Here is a 22,472-nt window from a genome sequence, read left to right as displayed (position 1 = left end):
CCAGCCTGAGGATATTCACATGGTGATGAATCTGCAGTTGGAAGTATCCATCAGAAGTAGTACTATTAAACATGCTACAAAATGTAGTCTCCGAATAGGCTCCACAGTACGTAGAAGTTATTCCATCTGTCTGTTGAAAAGACTGCACTTTCTAGGATCAGTCTTGCAACTCTGCAAGAGTTCTAACATCTGTGTCAGTCAATCGATCCTTGCTGAGACATTCCAACTCATTACTTGGCCTAATTTCATCACGCATAGAGCTTGTGCTTTTCTGCAGGCTCTGAAAGAAGTTGATGCAGCATCAGCTCAACCAGCAATGGAGAGAATTAACAGTATCCAGGAGTGACAGGTCTGGTCGGCAGACACCTCACACGCGCTCTGCTGTCGTGGAGGTTCCAGACAACCGTAAGGCAGCCCTTCTTTTTCAACCACCGCAGGCAGGATTATCACAGCTGATGCTTCAATGAAAGGCAAACATGGAGGAACTGTCCACAAGAGGCCTCTGGACAGACGGCAGAAAAAAATAAAAATCGCTCCACATAAGCATGATGAAGCAAAGGTTAGTGCAACAAGTTACCTGCTGAGACTAGTAGGCCAAGCTAGACCACATCACCTTGATATACTAGATCAATAAGCAGGTTGGCAGAAAATTATATTGTCGGTCAGAGGAGCCATAGCTGCTGTGGGACTGGGCCGTAGTGAACATGGTGAATGTTTCCAAAGAACCCCTTCCAGGTGTCCAGAACGACTAGGTAGACCTGCCAAAAGTGGGAGCTTCACCAGGATCAGCTGCATTATGCCTTTTGTAAAATGGGGCATCCAACTCTAGACCCGTTTGCTATCTTGCAGAACAAGAACTGCTTGTACTACACTACCTGGCATTGGCAACTAGGCCCATGGGCAATGCCTTTTTGATGACCTGTCAAGTGTCTTCGTGCATGCTCTTCTGCTGTTTGCCTTCATTTCCAGAATGCTGAGGAAAGCCAAGGCAGATTACTGCTCGTCAATACTTGACCCAGTGTTGCTGCACCAGTTCTGGTGTAGCCACCAATACAGTTCAAGAACCTTCCCCCAAGCTCTTCTACAGACAGGTCCTCCACCACAACCTAAAGTCATTCAGCCTCACAGCCTAGGTCCTCCTGCCCACTTAGATTTTGTATAATTTGACATTCCTATGGCCTGCAATGAAGTACTAGCACATCAAGGACTTGCAACACTAAGTCAAAATGCGTTTGTGTCTGATGTATGGATAAAGTGTTAACCCCATCTCAATGGAACTCCCATCAAGTTATTGTACTTACTGCACCTTGCCCAAGACGGTCTCAGAACCACCTTGGTCAGAGTTCACTTGGCTGAAATTTCAAGATGTAGGATGTCTAACTATGCTTAATCATTTTTCTTCAAGATGATTATTAAGCAATGTATGATGGGCCTTCTTTGAACTTTACCAACTGTGAGATGCTCTCCAGCACTATGAGAGTTGAATACAGAGCTTGGTAAACTGATGCTGTCTCCCATTGAGCCAATCCATAGGGCACATCTCCAATCCCTGTTACCCCTCACTTCAGCAAAGAAGGCTGAAGGGCTTCAAGTGTTGACCATAAAGGAAATATACTTTGACTTCAATAAGGATAAGATCACCTTGCCCAGCAAGGTCCTGTCGGGCTTTCACCTAAACAAACTTGTCTTTCTCTGCTGCTATTTCCAAATCCATCCATGTCAGCAGAAAGATACTTACATTTCCTAGATGTACACAGGTGCATCAGTGTCTACATAGAAAAAACTAAAACACATGCATGCTTCTGGCCAGTAATTTGTCTCATTTGTCCTCTCAGGCAGGGATCGTCCACATACAAAATAAGAAATTGCCAGTTGGCTGTCATCCTGGATCACCTTTTGTCAAAGTAAAACTACTGTAACACGGTTTACTGCTATTGAATATCTGCATATATACTGATAAAACCTAGTTACTTTTCAGCTTTGAGAAAACTCAGAATGGACCTTTTACAAATACCCATCGAGGTGAAGGCGTGTCTTTTAACCAGATGGTAGATGGCTCAAAACTTAAATCCGTCAGAGCTCAAAGCTTGTCCAACTTCTTAAAAATGGTATTACATTTTGGGTATTCTTATGAACTCAAGTTTCTCATTGAAATATAAGTTTATTATTGAAAGAGCAAGTGATTTAATACTGAAATAGTGAAAACATTTTCATTAATGATGTTGCGGTTCTTTGAAGAAATCTTCACATTCCGATGGTAAATTTGTTTATTCAACCTAGGCTGGATTACGCAGTGCTATATATCTGGCCTCACTTGCATTTTTGATTGAACAACTACAATTTGTACAAAATGAGGGAGCGCGTCTTGTTACTAAAACTCTTAGGAACACACAAATATCACCAGTCTTGAGCAAATAACACTCGCTGATTGTCTTTAAAGCGCCAGTGCATAGAGCCCTGTAACGTAGTCTAGAAATTCTCTTGATACTGGGCGTAAACCATGACCACTTCGTTCTGACTATCGCCTAACTTTGATTGTCAAATCAAGAACTGCTAAGTCAGCCGTTAAAACTTTAACCACTGCAGCAGTCAAACTCTGGAATACACTCCCTTTTTATTTGTGAACTGAATTCAACATGCTATTAAAAACATAACTAGATTGTAGAAGTAAACCAACCTAGCATCTGTTGCGATACTTAGAGCGACAATAAGCTTCGGCAAACGATGCACTGTTAAAGTTCTGGTACCACCCCATACCATTAAAATTACTGTGATGCCTAGCCTGATGACTGGGAATGATTCAAGCATGTGAATCCGTCAAAGTCACTGGATAACTGAAGTTAGGTAAGTAATTAATTTCTTATAAGTTGCACATTCCACCACTGGTATGTCCACACAGTGCCAACCGAGGGGGTACATATTTGTCCTCCTAGATAGTAGGTAAATCTGTAATGAAGGTACTGAGGTGGGTGGTGTAGCACATACTTGTTCTGGCCTCATATTTTTACATTTTCATTTTCTACAGCATATATTATCTGATCTGTAGGACATTACCAATTAACAAGTGTAATAAAAGGGAGCCTTACTTCTGAACGTATTGGATTTACGGGAAAGAAATCTAGTTTAAAAAGGGGCTATTGGAAACGCAGTGGCAATTTATCCTAAGGGATTTCATACGAATTTCGGTGACCAATATTTGTTAACATTTTTGTGCCTATATTAAGAGATCAATGTAAATTTCAACTCGAGATACACTGCTGTCTGCTCATGTTTTAGTAAAGTTATTGTGCTGGTTTTATGTAATTTATTATTTGTTTTTCCTTTTTAGGGAGCAATCAAGTTTCACTACAAGAAATCTCCTCTGCTTTTTGCCGATACATGTCCAATAATGCATGCTTGTGGGATTTCTGGATTTAATGAGATTTTACTGGAAAAATCACTATGCTGAGGTTGCAGGCGCAGCATGTTACCTTATCTACAATATTTTATTGCACTTTCTCGTGCAAGGATTTCCTTGCAGCGCTGCCTTTTAGTTGTGTTGACAATCAATGTCAACAGTATTGTTTTTATTAACGTGAAATTAACAACCAATGGTGATTCCTCTCTACCTCATGAAATATATATTGCAACTAAGGGGTCCAATGGAGTGAGGCTTGCAACTGTATTATTAAAACTGACTCTCCTCCTCACCTCCTGACAAAAGCTATGCAAATAGATAAAGTAGGTATACTATGTGCTACCACTCAGACCGATTACAGGTATCCTGGTATACAGGAATGGAAGGTGAAATGTAGCAGGGCAGTGCTGGTAGCTGTCGAGGGAAACATGCAGTTTTTGCTGGTCTCTCAAAAAGAATTACTGCCTCTAAGCTCTGTCAGTAGATGAGAAACAGTCAGAATATTTGTCCTCAAACTATGCCATATCAGTGTGGGGTGAAAGCGTAGAGCCCGCAGAAAGCATTTAAATACAGATTTAATGAAACAAGCAGTCTATATGTGGAAAATAAAAACTGAAATTTCATCTGAACTAATTTTTGCGATGACTCATCTAATAAGTTAACTTAACTACATTGCGTTATACAAAACTATAGAACAGGGGAAAGTCCACATGCTCATGTAGTATAAAACCACAGAGAAGTGTCGATAGAAGTGGTTGAAACGCAGCTACACTTTTAAACCGACTGATCCCGACAATGAGATTAAAGGTTGGAGAACATTTTTATAAAAGAGAAGATGCAGATACATAACTAGCATTATAATCGGTGTTTCTTGCATTTATTACATTAGACTGCTTGTTGCATACTTTTTTGTACTATGCAGGAAGTATTTAAAGTGATCTATTTTCCTGTTGCCGAACCTGACCAAGTCTCAAGCCACGATGTTCAAGGAAGTTAGACGACGTTCTTTTGTGAGACACATATAATTTGATTCTGTACCACTGTAATATGCAAATGATATGCTTTAATACTAGAAATCCACTCTGCATTATAATTGCCCAATTAGGCCACCGATTGGCCCTTCCAGGTTACAATTGTGTTTAACCCCTTCGGTGCTCATGACGGAATGGTTCCGTCATGACCCACGGTTGAGCTGTGCTCATGACGGAACCATTCCGTCATGACCCCGCCCGCGCAAGATTCCGCCAGCACAGCGGCGGAATCTGCGCAGCATCGAAGGGGTTAAGGCAATCTTTTTATTTATTTATTGCATAACCTACCACAGTTCAGGAAGAGTAGTTAATGAATCAGAAGAAACTACAGTAAATTATACGAATTTTAGGATATTGAAATTGTGTTAGTCACTACAAAGGGAAAAGTACGTTCTGTAAACGAATAATTCTGTCTGTTCTAGAAGTATGCTTGTACACAATCCATAATGGTCTTGTAGTAAGCCAATGTAATAGCACTTCAGCATTCTGCATCATTTTATTTCATTTTACTGTGTTAACTGCCTTTTTCCGGTGTTTTTGCTATAGCTTTTCAGAATTTTAATATTATTCTGACTTGTCTTTTAAATGTTACGTATTCATAATTAGATAATGTTTAGGTATGAGAATGCACTGGCCATTACACGATGGTCAACTGCCCCTTTATTTCCAGTATATAGCATCAATATGCTTTAAATGTATTTGTGCTGTCTTTTGAAAGGAGGGTGCTGGCTTTAGTTTGTAGAGCTCCCTGGATCTCAGTTCGGTGCCCTGTAGGGCCCCTCCCTGGAAATCGCTTCTACTACAAAACAATGTCAGCCTTACACGTGATCACTTTACTCTGAGTTGCTGCTTTGTGAACATGGGTCGATCGAAACTAATTCCTGGGTTATTAATATAGCTTGTGTCCGGCCAGTATACATGCAACTGCAATATGATATGCACTGAAGTGCAGCTACGATGTGGGTAACCTCGCTGCTAGACTTGTGGTGGGAAATAACCACTTTACTGCCTCTGAAGATTCTTAATCCAAGCACTACAAAACTATTCAGTGTTCTCTACGGTTCCCAAAGACGGTGCTGGGGTGTGCCTTTGTATTTCAAACCTGCTTTATTACAATACACTTTTTCCTTTTGTGTACACGTTTTACAAATAAACTATTTATTGGTGGAAAATATGCCTTGTATAATTTTTTACAGGTATAAACATTCTAGAACAACTTGTAGTTAAGGCAACGCTTATGGAATCGTGAACTATTTGTTTGCAAACTGTGGTTAGCACTTCCAAACCTGTTCTTACATGGTGCAGGAAGAGGAGTTTGGGAATATGATTCAGTTCATAAACACCACACTGGAGAAATGATAGCAAGCACTTAAAAAAAATCGTATATATCACTTTTCAAATGAAGCGTTGTATATTTTCAGTCTTTACCACAGTGGCTAATTAATAGTCCTTTTCAATATGGACTGTGAGAAAGAATAGGCTAAGAGAAAAGGATATAGTCCTGTAAATGCACACTGCTCTCACACAGCCTTGGTTGCACGTCAGTTTTTATTTTTAAATCCCTCCTGAAAAAAGAAAATGTTTGGAAAATATAAAATATTTAAACGTACCTGTCCTATTAAAAAGAGGTGTTAAATACGCCATTTGTACATTGGAGATAACTACTACTGCCGCACATGGCGTATGGATTCATGCATGTCACATTAAACAGAAATGTCCACTTTCACAAAGATTGCAAGATTTTGTAATGAACGGGTGATATATAGCCCCAAGTCTTAAAAACTAATCCCAGAGGCACAAAGTCTGAATTTAGTGATCTGTCCTGCCGGTACAGTTGCAGAATACTAGTGGCTAAAACGTTGTGGTGATACATAACACAACCAATTAACGGAAAGTCACGGGAAATGGATTATGAACAGCAGCAAAAAAAAGTTTTTTTCTGCAAAACATGGTTACAAACTGCACAAAAATGGCATTCTTCAGGGCCACAGCGATCGGTGCAGTCCTCACTGCATCATCAGTTCCTGTATGTCCTGGAGCTTGATTTCTTCGAGTGGGAGCACATTTGTATTTTTTGGAGGCCCCACAATTTTCAGGCAACAATCTGCAAACTCCACCAATAGAGGTTCCTGCATGTGCTTCTTCATAACGGACGCTTTTTCCTCCGCCTTGTCAATTGTCACCAGTAGTTGAGCAAGGTGAGGATTTAGCAACAGGTCTTTCATCTCTTTAGATTCTCCTATTGAAAAATAAGGTTCAAATAGTGACACCCTTTCTTTGGTCTTTTATAAATACATAAACATTAGCAACGATCAGCTAAAACATATCCTAGGCCATGATTACGCTAAGCAGTCCAACATATGAAGTATAAGTGCTTCCGCTCTATTGGCAAAATATGTAGATGGTTAAAATGGTAAACTTCACTCTGTTACTCAATCACTCAAAAACATGGAATCGGTATGTTCTGGCTGGACTTAGTGGGTCCATATAATTTTTTGACAAAATTATTTTACAACTGAGAATCCCAGATACTAAAAAGAAAAAAAATATGGGCCTGCTGGGATCCTGCAGCACACAGGAGCAAGTGTTGGGCACACGTGGGGGCTGGAGAGGGGGAGTAAGGGACACCAGGCTAGGGTAACGGGCTGAATGTGGTGGGACACAAAAGGGCTCCAGGAGGGACAGGAGGCAGAGGTGAAAGACTGGGACTAGACAGAGTGGTGTACCAAGAGGGTGTGAGAGTGACACAGAGGGATAACAGGAGCAGAGAAGGGATGTACGAAGGGAAGACAAAGTAGTTGCAAGGGGACATACAGCGGTAGGGCCAGATGGCACAGAGGAGTTGGAAGGTGTTGGGGTGGAACACCCACCATCTGATGTCCAACATGTGCCAACACAACTGTCACACCAACTGCCATATGTCAACCCAACATCGTATGCCTACCCGGGCGCTATCATACTCCTGAAAATGAACATCATATGCCAACACAATACCCTAAAAACAACAACTTGAAAAGGAGTTAGGGTTTCACTAATTTGTCAAAAGTGCCTTTGTGTAAAATTAACATATTCCTCAAATAGGAAAGAGCTTCTGACTCTGGGTTGAGAAGACTGACTAATCTCCAGGGCACTTTCATTCATCGGCTAATTTGGTACTGGCTTTGACGATTCCTATGCTTTTATGTAGTGGGAAATTACTAACAGGACTCTACACTTTCCTTTAGTTTCACATCAGCCACATACCAAAGTTAACAGCCGAGAGCGATTTAAAAAAAAAAAAAAATATATATATATATATATATATATATATACAGCCTAATGGAATGTGTGAATTAATCTCAGGCAGTAGTAATTACTCATGCTGCAGTCCAGTTTATCAGTTTCTGATGGATAAGTCCAACTACAGATTCTTCACCCGTAGAGCAATCCCCAGGTGTGAAGACGGGATCTAGATAATTTCAAAGCTTTCGAACTGCCGATAGGGGCACTGAAGTCACCCGATGCCAGAAGTGACATCAGACTTCAATCCACAGGCCACATAGCGCCTACCTTGGGGCAATGACGCGAGTTCCCTTTTTTCCACGCCTTTGAGGATCTGGTCTTCGCTCTCTTGTGAAAATTGTGTGTAATTTTTCTCACAAAAAAAATCAGATTGTGCAGGACCATGTCTCCTCCCAAAAGGTTGGGCTTTAAGCCCTGTCAAGAATGCGAGGAATAAATATCCATCACAGATCCTCGCCCCATCTGCCTTTGGGGTCTTTGTTCTGAACACCCCTCTCAAGTCCTTCTCTTTATACTTTCTCCTGCCCAGCAGGGCTCTGCATTGGGCACCTTAAAGGGCTATCTTTCTGTTATCTTCACCGTTCTGTGGTTGCCACATCAGCCATCTCTGTTCAAATTCCCTATTGTAAATAGGTTTTTGAAAGGCATGCAACACATGTTCCCACCTTCACCCTCCATTACTGAGTGGCACCTTAATCAACCGCTCCTTTTTCTGACATGCGCTCCTTTCAAGATACCGCACAATTAATCTCTCTGGCTCCTTACGATCAAGATGGCCTTCCTTGTGGCAATAACATCTGCCCGGTGGGCATCATCTAAGCCTCCGTGCCTGAACATCTTCCCAGACAAGCTGATTCTTCACATTAAATCTTCCTTCCTGTCAAATGTTGTCACTCCCTTTCAAGTTGGCCAGTCCATCACCTTGCCTACCTTTTACGCTCCACCACTTCCATCTAAGGAAGAAGAGCAACTTTACCGACTGGACCCAAAAAAAGTGTTGATGTTCTACATTGACGGCACAAAAGAGATCCAGGTGGATGACCAACTCTCTGTGGGGTATGTTGGAGGGAAGAAGGGGTAGGTTGTGCAGAAACTTACCTTTGGTTAACGCCTTATCTAGTAGAGACTCTAGCCATAGATCCCTTACCGACCTACCCATCCTCCCTGCGAACAGATTTCTAGGGAAGGGCTTCCCCCTTTCCAGGTAGAGTTTTCCACACAATTGGTCAGTGTTCTTTGTGGTTCTGTGCTCCAAGTGTGGAAAGTCCCAAAAAGAAACTGATGTCAGCATGCTGTGGCGGCGCCGATATAGGCACTGCACAAATCACTTCCAGCGCCACATAGAGCTGAACGACACCACCTACTGGCACGCAGGGCTACTGCTCACAAAAACAATCCAGATACAGTCTGACGCATGTGGATAATTATAGGTTAACCCCTTCAGTGCCACGCCCTTTCCCCGCCCTGTGCCGGCCGTTGCATTAGCGGGCGGGGTTCATGACGAGATAGTCTCGTCATGGGCACAGCGCAACCGCGGCCCATGACGAGACCATCTCGTCATGGGCACTGAAGAGGTTAAGGAATCTGCAGCTATAGAGGGCCTGATTTAGATCTTGACAGAGGGGAATACTCTATCACAAACGTGACGGATTTCCCGTCCGCTGTATTACAATCCCCTTACACCCTATGGAGATCGTAATATGGCAGACGGGATATCCTTCACATTTGTGACCGAGTATTCCATCCGCTGAGATCTAAAATAAAAGGCCCAGAGTCTCTACCAGATAAGGCGTTACTGAAAGTAACCTGGTGTCTGCAATGCTCTTCACAACGGTCTTGTGCAATTTCTTCTAGCCCATTTCCAATTGGTTTAAAATGCAGCAGTAGATCTGACCATAGGCCCAGATGCTGTAGAACTGGTTGCAGTCAAATGCTCCAACATTGATTTCAAGGCCATAATTTGTAAAACTTCTACAGTAGGACTTCTCTGATCTGTTTACAGTGAAGGCTGCTAAGATAGATGCCTTTCGACTTAACAATATTATGCCGTCATTGTCACTCTAACTAAATACAAACGTACAGCTCAAGTCCCTCTTGAGATTTGTTGCGAGTTCCTTGGGAAACAATCCACATCACTTAGATACAATTTAGTCTGTTAAGTACACTTTATAAAATGAACATTTGTTAGCTGGTGCGGAGGCATTCTTATTTAAGTGACCTTCAATCTTGGGAACACCCCTTATCTCAATACAGGATAAACTGAATCTCGCCAGAACCTTCTCCCCTATACAACATTAGGTCGTGTACATGATTTTCAGTGATCAATTCTCAATAATATCCTATGGCTCCTACAAAGCAACCACTTAGTGGAGCTGCCAAGAGATTATATTTCTATGGTCATTCTGTGACATGGCTTAATCTAAAGTGGCCTTGTCCCATCCCCAAACTAAGCTTACAGACAGCCTACAATACGTACAAAATCAAGGTACCAGAATAAGCCTCATATTGAAGCGGGATCACATAAAACATGCCAGAAAGCAATCAGTTAGCTGCAGAATTAAAGCCAGCCGGCAAGGTATACTGAACCAAAGGCAAGGTATCTTGGACTGAAACCTGCATAACAAGGCACGCTGCTTCTGTCAGGTAAATAAAATCGGCACCATTGACTTTGGTAATAGTAACCACAGTAGTTACCAGTCCATAAAGCGAGACAAATTTAATTCAGTTGCCAGTTTGCTTATTAGCATGACAGATCTCTGCACACTTAGTTCATGGGAACGGCCGCTATCTTTATTATATACCCCATGAAAATATGTAATGAGGACAACATTCAGTCATGGGTTTTATTTTTTGCCTTATTGGCAAAAGTACTTTCTCAATGTGAAGCTAGCTTGAGGTTTCTCTTCTAAGTCACAAAACCTTCATAAAGAAACAGATTAATTTAGCAGATGCTCTTCATACTGTCTAACACCAAGTGATGCAGTGTACCAGTAGGTTAGGGAAATATACGCTGCAGATTTTTTTTTATAACTTGCACCACAAAATCGCATCTCTTCCATCAGCCCCATCTTCCTTATTAACTCAACTTAGAAAACGTACCTAGGAGTCTAAGCTTCTCCAGCGGAACTTTATCAGATTCGTCGTCCTCACCGAGGATGCCTTCTGTGTACACGCCATTTTCTGTCAAATAGAAGGGATTATTAACAGGTCATCTATGGACAGCACTAGTAAAGATGGGAAGGAAGTACCAAATGGAACTGAGTACGCACCTTCCCTTTCTGGTTGTGTATAGTCGCTGAATGTTGAAGATATTTCTGGAAATGCCGCCTCAGGCACTGGCTTACTTTTTGGAACGCATTCCTCTGAAATGTAAAACCATACTGAATTTAGAGTTCACAAGTGACAGCATTGGGCTTCTCAGAAGCACAGGGAAAACACTCCTCTCTAAGCCTAGCTTGCCATGTCACACGGTCTTCTGTGAAACAGAGCTACAAGTGGAGTAAAATTGTTGCATGTAAATTTTCAAAGACATTCTTGAGTGTCACATTTTTCCGATCCCTAGACAAAAAGAAACCAGACTGGTTTGTCACCTTCCGATTAAAACTACGTACCAAGAACCAACTCAAATTGTCTTCCTTAGAAATTGGGAGAAGCCTACTTGCATAATAACATCATTTCAATTTTAATTTGCATTTAGCCATTCAATGGCTTTTGCATGCAAACTATTTTTAAAAAGGTAAAAGTATGAATAAAAATGATCCACAAGTCACACGATGAGATGTAATTGGTTTACGTTCAATGAATAAGCGAGAAAAATAAAGAATGAGAGCAGAAAATGTTCGACCTAAGCATTTCGATGGTAAGCTTGGGAGAAGGGTTAAAAAAGGAAGAAAAATGAAGAGGGGGAAAATCAAACTGGAAGAGACCAAATTGAAAGCAGCAACTCTCAATAACAACCCTTCAACAGCAACCACAGGTATTGGGGTTGGTATCATATTTAATTGACGACCCTTACTTTTAGTGGAAATATGATCTGTTCCATGCAGGTGTCCCTCTTACACCTGCATGGTGCCAGTAAACACTGTGCTAAGACGCTTTGAAAGCCTCCAGTAGTTGCTGTAGATTACTGAATCCCCATTAGCATTGAATCTTCTCTGCTCCTTTAAAAGAGAACACTGTGAACCCTGAAAGTGTTGTTAGTCCTCGGACGCCACATTTCATCACAGCATTGCTGCAGCAACATTGTCACTGAACAGGGGACTCCGAGTGTACACTGCAGCTTTAAACTCCCTGTCCCATACTCTTATACCTTGAGCTCCCAGTACAACATCTGAGAGCCCTGGCTCAAAATGTTTGTTTAGGAGTGCTAGTGTATATAGGGTATGACATGTTTCGCTACATAACACACTGAGGTCCATTTATGCTGCCTCAGGATTTTATTGTCATTTACAAACTACTCTGCTTTCGTCCTCATATTTCATAATCAACCACATAATGGGAGATACAGCGAGGTTACCCATGATGGATCAATCACTCAATCTTAATACTTTATTCGGTCGGGTATACAACCATAAAAGCTCATAAAAAGAGAACAATTTATATACAAATGAGTATACAAACATAAAAGTACTATTAAGTAACGGGTAAATTATTGTATCATATACTATTAAAAAAATACAAATTTATGTATATCATGATAAAACAATAAGTGAATCTTGCTCTAACCTTGGCCACTATCTGCTATTTTAATGTTGTGTATAGTTGGTTTTTACTGTGGGACTGAGGCACGGCCAACTTGGCACTGGGAAGAAACCTGTCAAAGAAGTCTTACGGTAATTGGCTTAGTGATGCTGATGAAATGTGCTCATCTTGAGTCTGTAATTACTGCTCTGTTGATATTAGGAGAACTGCCTTTGATATGATTCTGCACTTATATTGTGCACAATTACTCCAAGGAATGTCCTGGTGCAGAACCTGCTGGATGGTTAGGAAGGCAGACCAGACAGTTTTTTTTTTAAACCGGTTTTCAGCTTCTTTTTAAATAACCATGGATCGCTTACAGCATGTAATTCCAGTGGAAGCAGATTCCAAGCTACAGCTACCAACATGGACAGTGATCTGCCACCAGCACGGTCTACGAATCCCGGGGGTACAGACCATCAATTTATTCAAGGTATGCAATTGTCTCGACAGGTTGTAGAAGTTGAATCTGGAGCTCAAGTAGATAGGACCTTTGCCGAACAGGGAGGCATGGTCCAGCACCAGGGACTTGAACTTCACTCTTTCCCTAATAGGGTGCCAATGGAGATCCCGAAGATGCGGCCTAGTGCTCGCCCTCCTTGGAAGGTTGAGCAGAGCAGCCGCATTCTGGATCACCTGAAGTTGGTCTAGGAGATATCCTGGCAGGCCTGCATAGAACGCATTGCCATAGTCTATGCGGGACGTGATTAATGCTTGAATGACCGTTTTCTTAGCATGGAAAGGTAGTAGCGGAAGAAATTTCCTCAGCAGTCTCATGATCCCAAAGTGGGTTCCAACCAGCCTTTTGATTTGGGGCCCAAATGACAGCCGGTCATCAAACCAGATCCCCAAATTTGTTAGCGGCCCTCCTTGGGGATCCGTTGTGGAAGCATCATCTGGCCAGAAGGAGAACCAGAACTGCGGGGGGGGGGGGGGGGGGGGGGAAGGGGGGTTTGAAATCCCTGAAGAGGAGAATATCCGTTTTGTCCTTATTACATTTCAGTTGCGCTTTTGCTAACCAGTGAAAGACTGAGGTGAGACAGGATTTTACACGAGAGCTATTTACCTCTTTCCTCTTATTCCAGGAGAAGAGCAACTGGGTATCATCTGCATAGCAGATCACTTTTGCTCCTAATTTGTCTGCTAACTGGATTAGAGGGGAAATCTTTCCTTTATGGTATTTAGTTTTTATTGTATCAGGACAGGCTGTTCTCTCTTGGCAGGCTCAATCCCACAGTCAGTGGTCTGAGTACATAACCTACACAGCTTCATGTTTACTTGGCCTGTTATAATTAATTTTTTTTAAGACTAAAAAAGGTGATTTTCTTCTTTTCTTTACCTCTGAAGTAGAAGGAAAGGGTTTCACTTGCACTTCTTGATACCTAGTATCTACCATCCTCTAAACGCATTGATGTGCAATAGCAATCTAAATGGTTACTTCAGTGTCTGCTGTAGGACTGAACCCAGCCTACTAGATGTCTGACCCATCTGTTTTCCTGTACAAAAGTAAATTCCAGATGCCACCGTCTGATGGTCACGTTCAATATTTGACTCTTAAAATACTGGCGGAGCTACATATTAATTTCCAAAACGCTCATGGAATCCACCCATAATTTAAGGGGAGGGAAACTCGAGGCCTCGCCAATGTCTGCTCAACCTTTAAAGCTTTTTAACGTATGAATTTCAATGAAGCAGTTTATGCTGAGGGACATTTAGGTTGCAATGTCTCTATAATCCTAAACTTTGCCGCATAATATACCAAGGCTAACCTAACTCATGGGTGGCCCAACACACCCATTCTCTGCCAGTGGCCTCAATCTTTATGTAACTCCATCAGGGAGTGCGGTAACATCACTTCTGCACCTTAGCTGCTGAAAATTCATGCACCCACGCAAGTAGGTAATATGCACATTTCCATTCAGCTTAGGGCTGGTAAAATTACAAAGGCAAGTCCCACGATTCACCAGTTAAGGTTTCTAGGGACCATTTACCCACAAAAGTTGAACCAAGGTATAGGCTTTTTGTGGTGTCTGAGTGTTGTGGTTACAAGGGCGAGTTACAGTAGTCTCTGTATCCAAATTATTGAGACCAACTTCGGTTACTGTTTTTGGAGCAGCATTACAATTAGAATATTTGATAATGGTACAATTTAAATAACATTTATTTTTTGTAAACTGCTGAACAGGCTTTTAAACGGTATGCCACTAAACTCAGACTCCATGTAAATAAACCTTATTTAGCATAGAAAAGCACCATTAAAACTGTGTTACTACTGGCACCCTGTACATTTTTTATAACCAGGGCCCACTGGCATTACGCAGCAGGGGTGGACCAAATTATGTGACTAGAAAAGAAATTATGCAGCACATTTTGTGATCGTTTAACTGCATTATTTTGTCATTTTCACACATTTTACCACTGTCTAGGCAAATGTTTCACCCTATTAGTATCAGTGTAACACCCAAATACAGCAATAAGCAACTTAAATGTGACCAGTCAACCTTTGCAAAGGGCATTCCACTGCGCTTGAATATGTTTCCGTGAACATTTTGAGCTAAACAGGGTTTTTCATTAAAATCTGGAAATTATGCAGCTGATTATGTGGCACGGACAGAGAATTGCATGTTTCCAGCAGCACAGATTACAATTAAGGCTCCCTGTTTTCCGTTTTTACAGCTAAATAGAGACTGAAAACAATGTGTTTTCTGTCTGCATTTATTTTGGTGGATAAATATGGAAAATTGTGCTTCTTTTAAGTGACTCTCTCTGTTGCCTTTCAAGAATTATAGGCCAGCAGCTGAGCAGATAGCATGAGAAATTAAAAAACAGGATGACATTTCTTTAAATAACGGTATATGTCAACAAACATTTATGGTATAATGCTGATATTTACCATTTGGACGTATCCTATTGTAATATTTGGCAGCTTAAATAGCTAAAACATGGCAGACATCAAAGTATGAGTGTGTGTCTATCAATTAAATAGATATGGAAATGTACAGTTTTACAACATCGTTTACACAAAACACAAAATTAATATGGATAAATACAGATAAAATGGCCAAAAAAATAAATATAGATAAAAACAGACAGAAATTGCCAAAAAATAAATACCTTAAAACCGGGAGCCCTAATTACAATATTTGGCAATTCACGGTTACCACTTGCATGCCAGAAGTCACTAGCTCTGTGTCCATATAACAACCTGGTCTTCATTTGTAACACTGAGGCAGCCTCTTCTCAAAGAGACTGGTGTCATGAATTTCCTTAAAGTGCTCTAGCAGAGATTAGCATACTGACCAGTTGGGGATCCACCAAAAGTGCTATTCCTTGTAACATGGGTGGATAGTGTCCCTATAACGAGGTCATGACACTACGGATGGTTGATAGCAGCTGAATACTGTAGTGGGGTATATGCCTTTCTTTTTTAAATGGGGTCTCAGTGTGACGAATGTTTACCGGATCTCACTGATAAATACTTTCATTATGTGAGGACAGGGGCTTCTCATTCTCTGTTGTATGGGATTGAAGTATGATCGTGCTTATGGAACATTTGAGATGGGACTACCTGCTGTCTAAGGTTAGCCCCTAAAGATGTAGGGTCCTCCGTAGTGTTAGTGGTCACAGTTGCGCATCTCCCCTTGTTGCGCCTATAATCGCCCCGCCCCCCCATTAGAAGTAAAGCCTATTGTATTGTTTGACCGGAATCCTCATAATGGAGGAATGGCCTCTTATTGCACTGGGTTGAAACCAAATCGGTTCCAGTAGGTAAGACCGGGACCTACAAAGACCACACCTGGACAGTGGGTGCATCCAGGAAGCACGGTGAAGATGCACTCTTCTCACAGACAGACAGGCGCTACCTTCCCTCATCCTGTGCTTTACTACGAAATCGATTATGTCAGAGTAATCCACATCTAGGCAATGACAGTTTTACCTAAAGAAAGCTGTCCTGGAGTTGTGACCCACTGAAAGTACAAACTGTTGTGAAGAATTCCCCTCAAAGGTTTGAGGTCAACTACAAATTTCAATGGAGATTGGTTTTGGACTAAATGCTCCCGGATATAAACTGAATACTTCACCTTAATCACCGATCGCCTCCTAGTAGCTTGGGCTAAGTACACCTGTGTTGAAGAAGTTGAAAGGCAAAGACTAAGGGCTGAGAAGAAAGTCTGCCTGTACCATGCATTTGCGGAACTTCATCAGTGGCTAATGATTGTGTGGGGACCGTACGTCTGTATTTGCTACATTTCTTCAGCAACTGATAACCTTGTAAAGCCAGAGTGCCTTCAATTTGCACCTTCCATCGCCCCCTCGACCTTCAATCCCAGTGGACAGTTGGCTCATTTGACCAGGTCTAAATGCCACACCAGGCCATAGCTGGTCATCCAAGTGGCCCCGAGTACAGCTTCTGGCAATCCCTGAACACTGGGCAATCGCACCTCCATGGCTCATCCCTAATGTGCTACCCATTTCACATACTGTTAGGTACCAAACTGTGTCACACAAACAGATTTAGCTCTGTCTGTGTAAACCTTGGGTCATGGTTGTATAATTAAATTGCAGTTTATTTAAAGAATAATTGGAGATACTTAGACAGAAAGATGATGCCATAAAACTTCAATGTTATTTTAAGTAAGGAAATATATACCCATGAAAATACATCTTTTACATAAAGAATATCACTGCTTAGATATTATTTCTTGCATGGGATTGGTGTGCAGCTGGTCTAGACGTCCTAACTAGCACCACCTTATTTATGTTCGCACATTTTACCCCTTGAACGTCCAAGTCGAAATAGAAGGTAGTTCGCAAATCCGTGATAACAAGGTAGTGTCTGGACCCTTGATGCACACAGGCCCCAGCAAAATGATGAACCGAGGGAGATGAGAGAGTGATGGGAGCTTCTCTTTTGGGATGAGGGTCACTAGTGAAAAAGATGTGTATCCATTATAAGTACATATTAACTGCTCTCTTGCTTCCGTCTTCTCCAGTCCCCAGGGACATACTCTAGTAATTCTTTCTACATGAGTTCTTGAGTCATTTTAGATCATTCAAAGATTGTGATAAAAAAAAGTATGAAGCAAAACCATTCTTGACCTACCTTTATGTTTCTTGCAGCAAGGAACAGAACAACTATAAAGCAAACAAGAACAAACTAATCAGAAAAGAAAAAAATGGCGAACATTGCATGAGCGCATTACTTGATACCAAATGGCTTGCAAGAAAATTAGCTAGCTTTAGTAACTGTCATACTACAGCACAAAACAAATAGGCATTTGATTGGGCGTGATTATCTTCTTCATCAATCATGCAGGTCGCAGTAAATTATTAAAAATACATGTTACGTGATAGTGCTAAACGTGTCCTGGTGAAGCTCTGCCTCGTGGTCTGTGTTGTTACTACAAGATGCATGCACAGCAAGCACCGCACTGCCCAGCAATTCCAATACGAAAGAAAAGGATCATTTCTTATGTTTCAGAAAAGAAAGACTGGCAGCTCAAGCGGAGTGTACAGGATTGGGCAGCTACTCCAGTTTCTGCCAGGCATAACATTTTGTTTCCAGTAAATATATTATTTATAAAGTTACACAACCATATATTTTTCTACGAGGCAGGTGTCTGGGTTCTATGGATTTATGGCTGGAAAGATTATTTAGTCCCTGTGATAACTTTTCCACTAAACCCAGCCAAGGGCGATCTGAACAGGAATGGATTTGAAAACATGCAAAGAAAGGATTTGGGCGCAACAATTCCCTTGTCGATTACATGTATTTCAAACAAGATGTGGAATGCTTCGTGATGAATTCATTATAACCTGTGTGGTTGGGCGACAAGAGGTCACGGATATGCAATTCTGGTCTCAAGATATCTACCACACTACTCTATAGTGTATCAATCCAGAAGAAAGACAATGTAGAGGGTAACTTACCAAAAAGAGCTGGCATAGCAGCTAAAGAAATTAGGTGATGAGAAGTTTCCTTAAAAAATGCTCGTACATCCTGAAAAGCATGCTTCAATCTAACCCCCTGCTTTTCAATCGTTATGCGTAGGCACCAGGTGAGATCTTTAGAAAACAGGATATCTCCTTTGTAAAATATGTGATTAGGCAGATAAAATGATAGAGAAGGATAGTTAGGGATTAAAAGAGATAGATACATAGAGAGAGAGAGACAGATGGCGATCAATTTAGAGAAAAATTATATTATCTTCTAAAACAGGAAGATATGCTTAACATTAATAATGTAAGATATTTAGTTTTTTTCTTTTCTCCCTGCAAAAGCTTTTCAATTGGAGCATTTAAGTAATCAATAGATTTGCTGGAGAATGATGGAAGAACATTCTGAAGGATGTTAAATGCACACTTTAGTGTTATTGTATCGGTGTAAATGCATTTCTTCTCAATAACGTAGATCAGCTTTAACTTTGTCCATCACACATTTTCAATTTAAAGACACTATTGTTTCCACATATCTAATATCGCTTGTAACCCTCAGTATAAGATAGTTTCTTAGCTCCAATTTAATTTCCAATCTTTAAAATGAGTCTGGAAGCAGTTGCTACTATATCCTTTTAATCCACGCCGAGGGCCTTTAACAACCGGTATAACCCAAGGCAGAAGGGCTATAAGACTGTTACAACATTCTACCCAATGAGGGTAGAATGTTCTATGTTAAAAAGGAAGAAACAGCAAGACAAACATTTGAATGTTGGAACAGAAAGCTTATATGACCGTAATAAACCCAGAGCCACTCCATTATCTTCAATGGAGCTCTCAACATTCAAATGTTCTAATATAGCTATATAGTCTGCTGCTGAGGGCTATACTAGTTGTTAAAGGCCCTGAACCAGAGTTATAGGCTTGAGACGTAGTTGAGGGCTTATAACGAGGGAGAGGGATTTTAACAACCGGTATAGCCTAAATTAGAAGGGCTATGAAGCTATTAGAACATTCCACCCACTAAGGTTGAATGTGCTAAATTAAAAAGGGAAAAACATGAATTCCAAAAATAAAATGGTAGAGCTCCAGGTATATACCAGCCATTGGAAGCCTGCAGCGCTCCATTTTCTTCAGCGGAGCTCTCAACAATCCAAAGTTCTAATAATTGTTCATACTTCTATTCCCCCCACCCCCAATTTATTTTCTGCCCCGAAATATTACCACATTTTAAAAAAAAAAAGAGTCTAATACAGCGTTATATCCCGCCGTGGCAGGCTATACTGGCCATTAGAACATTGGAATGTTGGAAGCTCCATTGAAAACAATGGAGTGCTCTGGGCTTATAATGGCTGGTATAAGCCCGAAGCTCCAACATTCCAATGTTTCTTTGTTCATAGCTCTGGCTGTGAACAAAGGCTTCAGGGAGCCTGAGGGGATTTGAATCCCCTCGCGCTCCTTGAAGGCTTTGTTTTATTTGTTAGAACATTTTGCCCTCTAGTGGCAGAATGTTCTAATAGCCTTATAGCACTTTGTAGCAGGGCTATACCGGCTTTTAAAGTCCCTCTGCTTTGTTAAAGTCCCTCGCCTTCGGCTCGGGCCTTTAACGATGCAGCGGGCCTTTAATAGCTGGTATAGCCCGCTACGGCGGGCTATAAGGCTATATTAAAGGCCAGGTCTACCGTGGGCACTAAACGGCCGGTAGAGCCCAGCTACAGCGGGCTATAAAGCTATTCGAACATTCCACCCCATCAGGGCAGAATGTTCTAATTAGTAAAACAATGGCCTCACGGAGCCCGAGGGGGTTGATATTCTCTTGGTTTCGTGAGGCCCTTTTTCACAACTATTGCTTGGAATGTTCTAAAGCCAACAGCAGCGTGCAGGGCCTACATCAGCTTTTAAATACAATCAGCAAGAGCTGTGAAAAGAGGCTGAAGTCAGCCCCTGGTGCCCCGGATTCCCCTGTCTTGGCTGAACTGCTTTTTGTAGTTCAGTCATGCCTGAGACACCCAGGAGCTGAGCAGCATTCACCCCTCCCTCCATCTGAAGTACTGGTACCACTGACCTATAGGAGGAAGGAAGGGAGTCATCCTGCATGGCCTATGTCTTTCTTTTTCCTCTGCCTAATTAATATATTTTCGAGAGGCAGGGGAAAGAGAAAGGCAGTGTGTGTGTATTGAAGTGCATTGAACTGTTGAGAGCAGCGGGCCTATACCAGTTCAAATAGGCAGATGCTGTTCTATTGTCTTCAATGGAACTCTTAGCATTCCACTGTTCAAATACCGAACAGTCAACTGTGCCCGGATTCTAACAAAAAACAACATATCATCAGAATACATTATTCTACTCCTCTGAACTTATTTTCCGCACACACTGGTTTTTGTCTGATGGAAGCTTAAAGTCTAAAACTATAGTAAAATGCATAGAGGACAAATTACATCCCTATTAAGTTCAGATTTTCACATATAGATTTAATCACTTGACAAGATGAGCCTACCAGAAATAGAAAGTATACTCTATATATGGTCTCTAAATTGGAGCACAATATGCCAGGTGAGTGTGCAAGACAAACTTAAGCTTGTACCACATCCCCGCTTTAGCCTAATTTCATTAGCTCTCCCTTAGCACTTCAAAATTACAGTTTTGTTATTGTTAGTCTGTTTGAGGCCATACAACATGGGAAATTAACAAGCATTGGCATAGCCAATAGGTCTCGCCTTTGGGACCTTATACGTTTTTAGCCATGCAACAGTTGATGATGTTGCACCAAGGATATTGTGCTGCACAACTAAATTATTTAGGTTTTAAAAAACAAAACATAAATAAAAGGCACTGTCATTTACAATGCTAATAGCTCAAACTCTTGCAAATGCGAGACCTATTGCATTGCAAATGCTTGTTTATTTGGTATTACCGCGCATTTCTCAGGCGCGGCTTGTTCCAAGCGCAAGCAAAATTATTTCACTTTCGCGCTTATTGAAGCTTCCCCAGCCTCTGCAACTGGCACATTTCAGGCACACAGCGCTATATTTATTGAAGCTGGCTGTCCTGAATGCGCACTGCACTTCTTTAGTGACTACAGGAAACTTGCTAAGCTAGAAATAAAGACTCTTTCCCACGCAGGACGTTTTATATAAAGAATACACGAGTCGAGAGGAGAGTACGGAAGATGTAAGATGAGATATTTATGCTAAGACCAGCCGCTTCTCACAGGAAGGTCAACTCTGATCGTATCCATTGGTTGCGAGTATAACTCATTAGGGTAAAAGCATTAGTCCACTGAGTCACCAGACCAATCACAGCTGCACCCTGAAGTGATGGCATATTTCATGAGTTTATTTTCAGGTTTGTCTGTAAATTCAATGACCTTTTAGATTATTTATTGGAAAATTCTGCTGTGATAGAAATTATTGGGGTCTTTTTTTAAATTCTTGGAATAAGAGAAAGTCCCATTTCACAACAAAGAAGGTGAGACTTAATCGATGAGTGTTGTTTGGGGCTGGTGATATATTTTTTTTCTGAAGTTACTTTTGATACCAGTCCGAGGCTGAAAATCCGGTCCTTCGTGCAGGCACTGGATTACACAATGCTTAATTGGTTCGAGGTGTGGGCAATGGTGCTCGTGTTTTGGGACAGGGCCTTATGTTTCATTCATCATCAGGGCAAGAAAGAGAAAGGCATAGAAGGCAGGAAGAAGACAATGCGAGAAAGCAGGAAGGATAAAGAACCTGCAGTAGGGAGATAGGGAGACTGTAGTGTTGGTGATTGGAACAAAGAGACATGAAATGTAATCAAGATTAGGCACCCTTGGTTTTCTGAAAACTTGGCAGTTGGCAGCGCTGGCTCAAGAGAATCTTTGGATTAAGCACCAATTTTTTACAAATGAAGCAGTGTGATTACATCATTCAATTAAGATTTCAAAGTTGTGTTCAGAAAGTGAATGTCAATAAAGGCTGGCAGACATTATTGCTGCCCAGGCCCCTACAGGGGGAAATAATTCCTGCTACTTTGGCTTGGAACCTATGACACGGCGAGCTAACCGCGGCTCACTGATGGCAGGTGAACTTTGGAAAAGATGAGAATTT

At 41.3% G+C, this 22,472-nt stretch overlaps 2 protein-coding genes across 4 annotated transcripts in view; one reads left to right on the top strand and one right to left on the bottom strand.

Moving 5' to 3' along the window:
• Positions 1 to 5,600, top strand: part of MYO19 (myosin XIX) — a 349,059-nt gene extending 343,459 nt beyond the window's left edge. For all 3 annotated transcript variants that reach the window (XM_085649443.1, XM_085649445.1, XM_085649444.1), the window contains exon 24: positions 3,329 to 5,600. In XM_085649443.1, the coding sequence (XP_085505569.1) occupies positions 3,329 to 3,448 (120 nt within the window). In that variant the 3' untranslated portion in view covers positions 3,449 to 5,600. The remainder of the gene's footprint in view (positions 1 to 3,328) is intronic.
• A 358-nt stretch (positions 5,601 to 5,958) lies between these two features.
• Positions 5,959 to 22,472, bottom strand: part of ZNHIT3 (zinc finger HIT-type containing 3) — a 42,928-nt gene continuing 26,414 nt past the window's right edge. Inside the window, exons 2-5 of the mRNA XM_085649453.1 lie at positions 17,555 to 17,586; positions 10,980 to 11,072; positions 10,810 to 10,890; positions 5,959 to 6,667 (exon numbers count right to left, since the gene is read on the bottom strand). Coding sequence (XP_085505579.1) covers positions 6,435 to 6,667; positions 10,810 to 10,890; positions 10,980 to 11,072; positions 17,555 to 17,586 — 439 coding nt within the window. The 3' untranslated portion in view covers positions 5,959 to 6,434. The remainder of the gene's footprint in view (positions 6,668 to 10,809; positions 10,891 to 10,979; positions 11,073 to 17,554; positions 17,587 to 22,472) is intronic.

Source organism: Triturus cristatus, chromosome 3_2 (genome assembly GCF_964204655.1).
Source record: "Triturus cristatus chromosome 3_2, aTriCri1.1, whole genome shotgun sequence".
NCBI lineage: Eukaryota > Metazoa > Chordata > Amphibia > Caudata > Salamandridae > Triturus > Triturus cristatus.
Note: the sequence above shows the minus strand (reverse complement) of the source record. Positions and strands in the feature narration are given on the sequence as shown.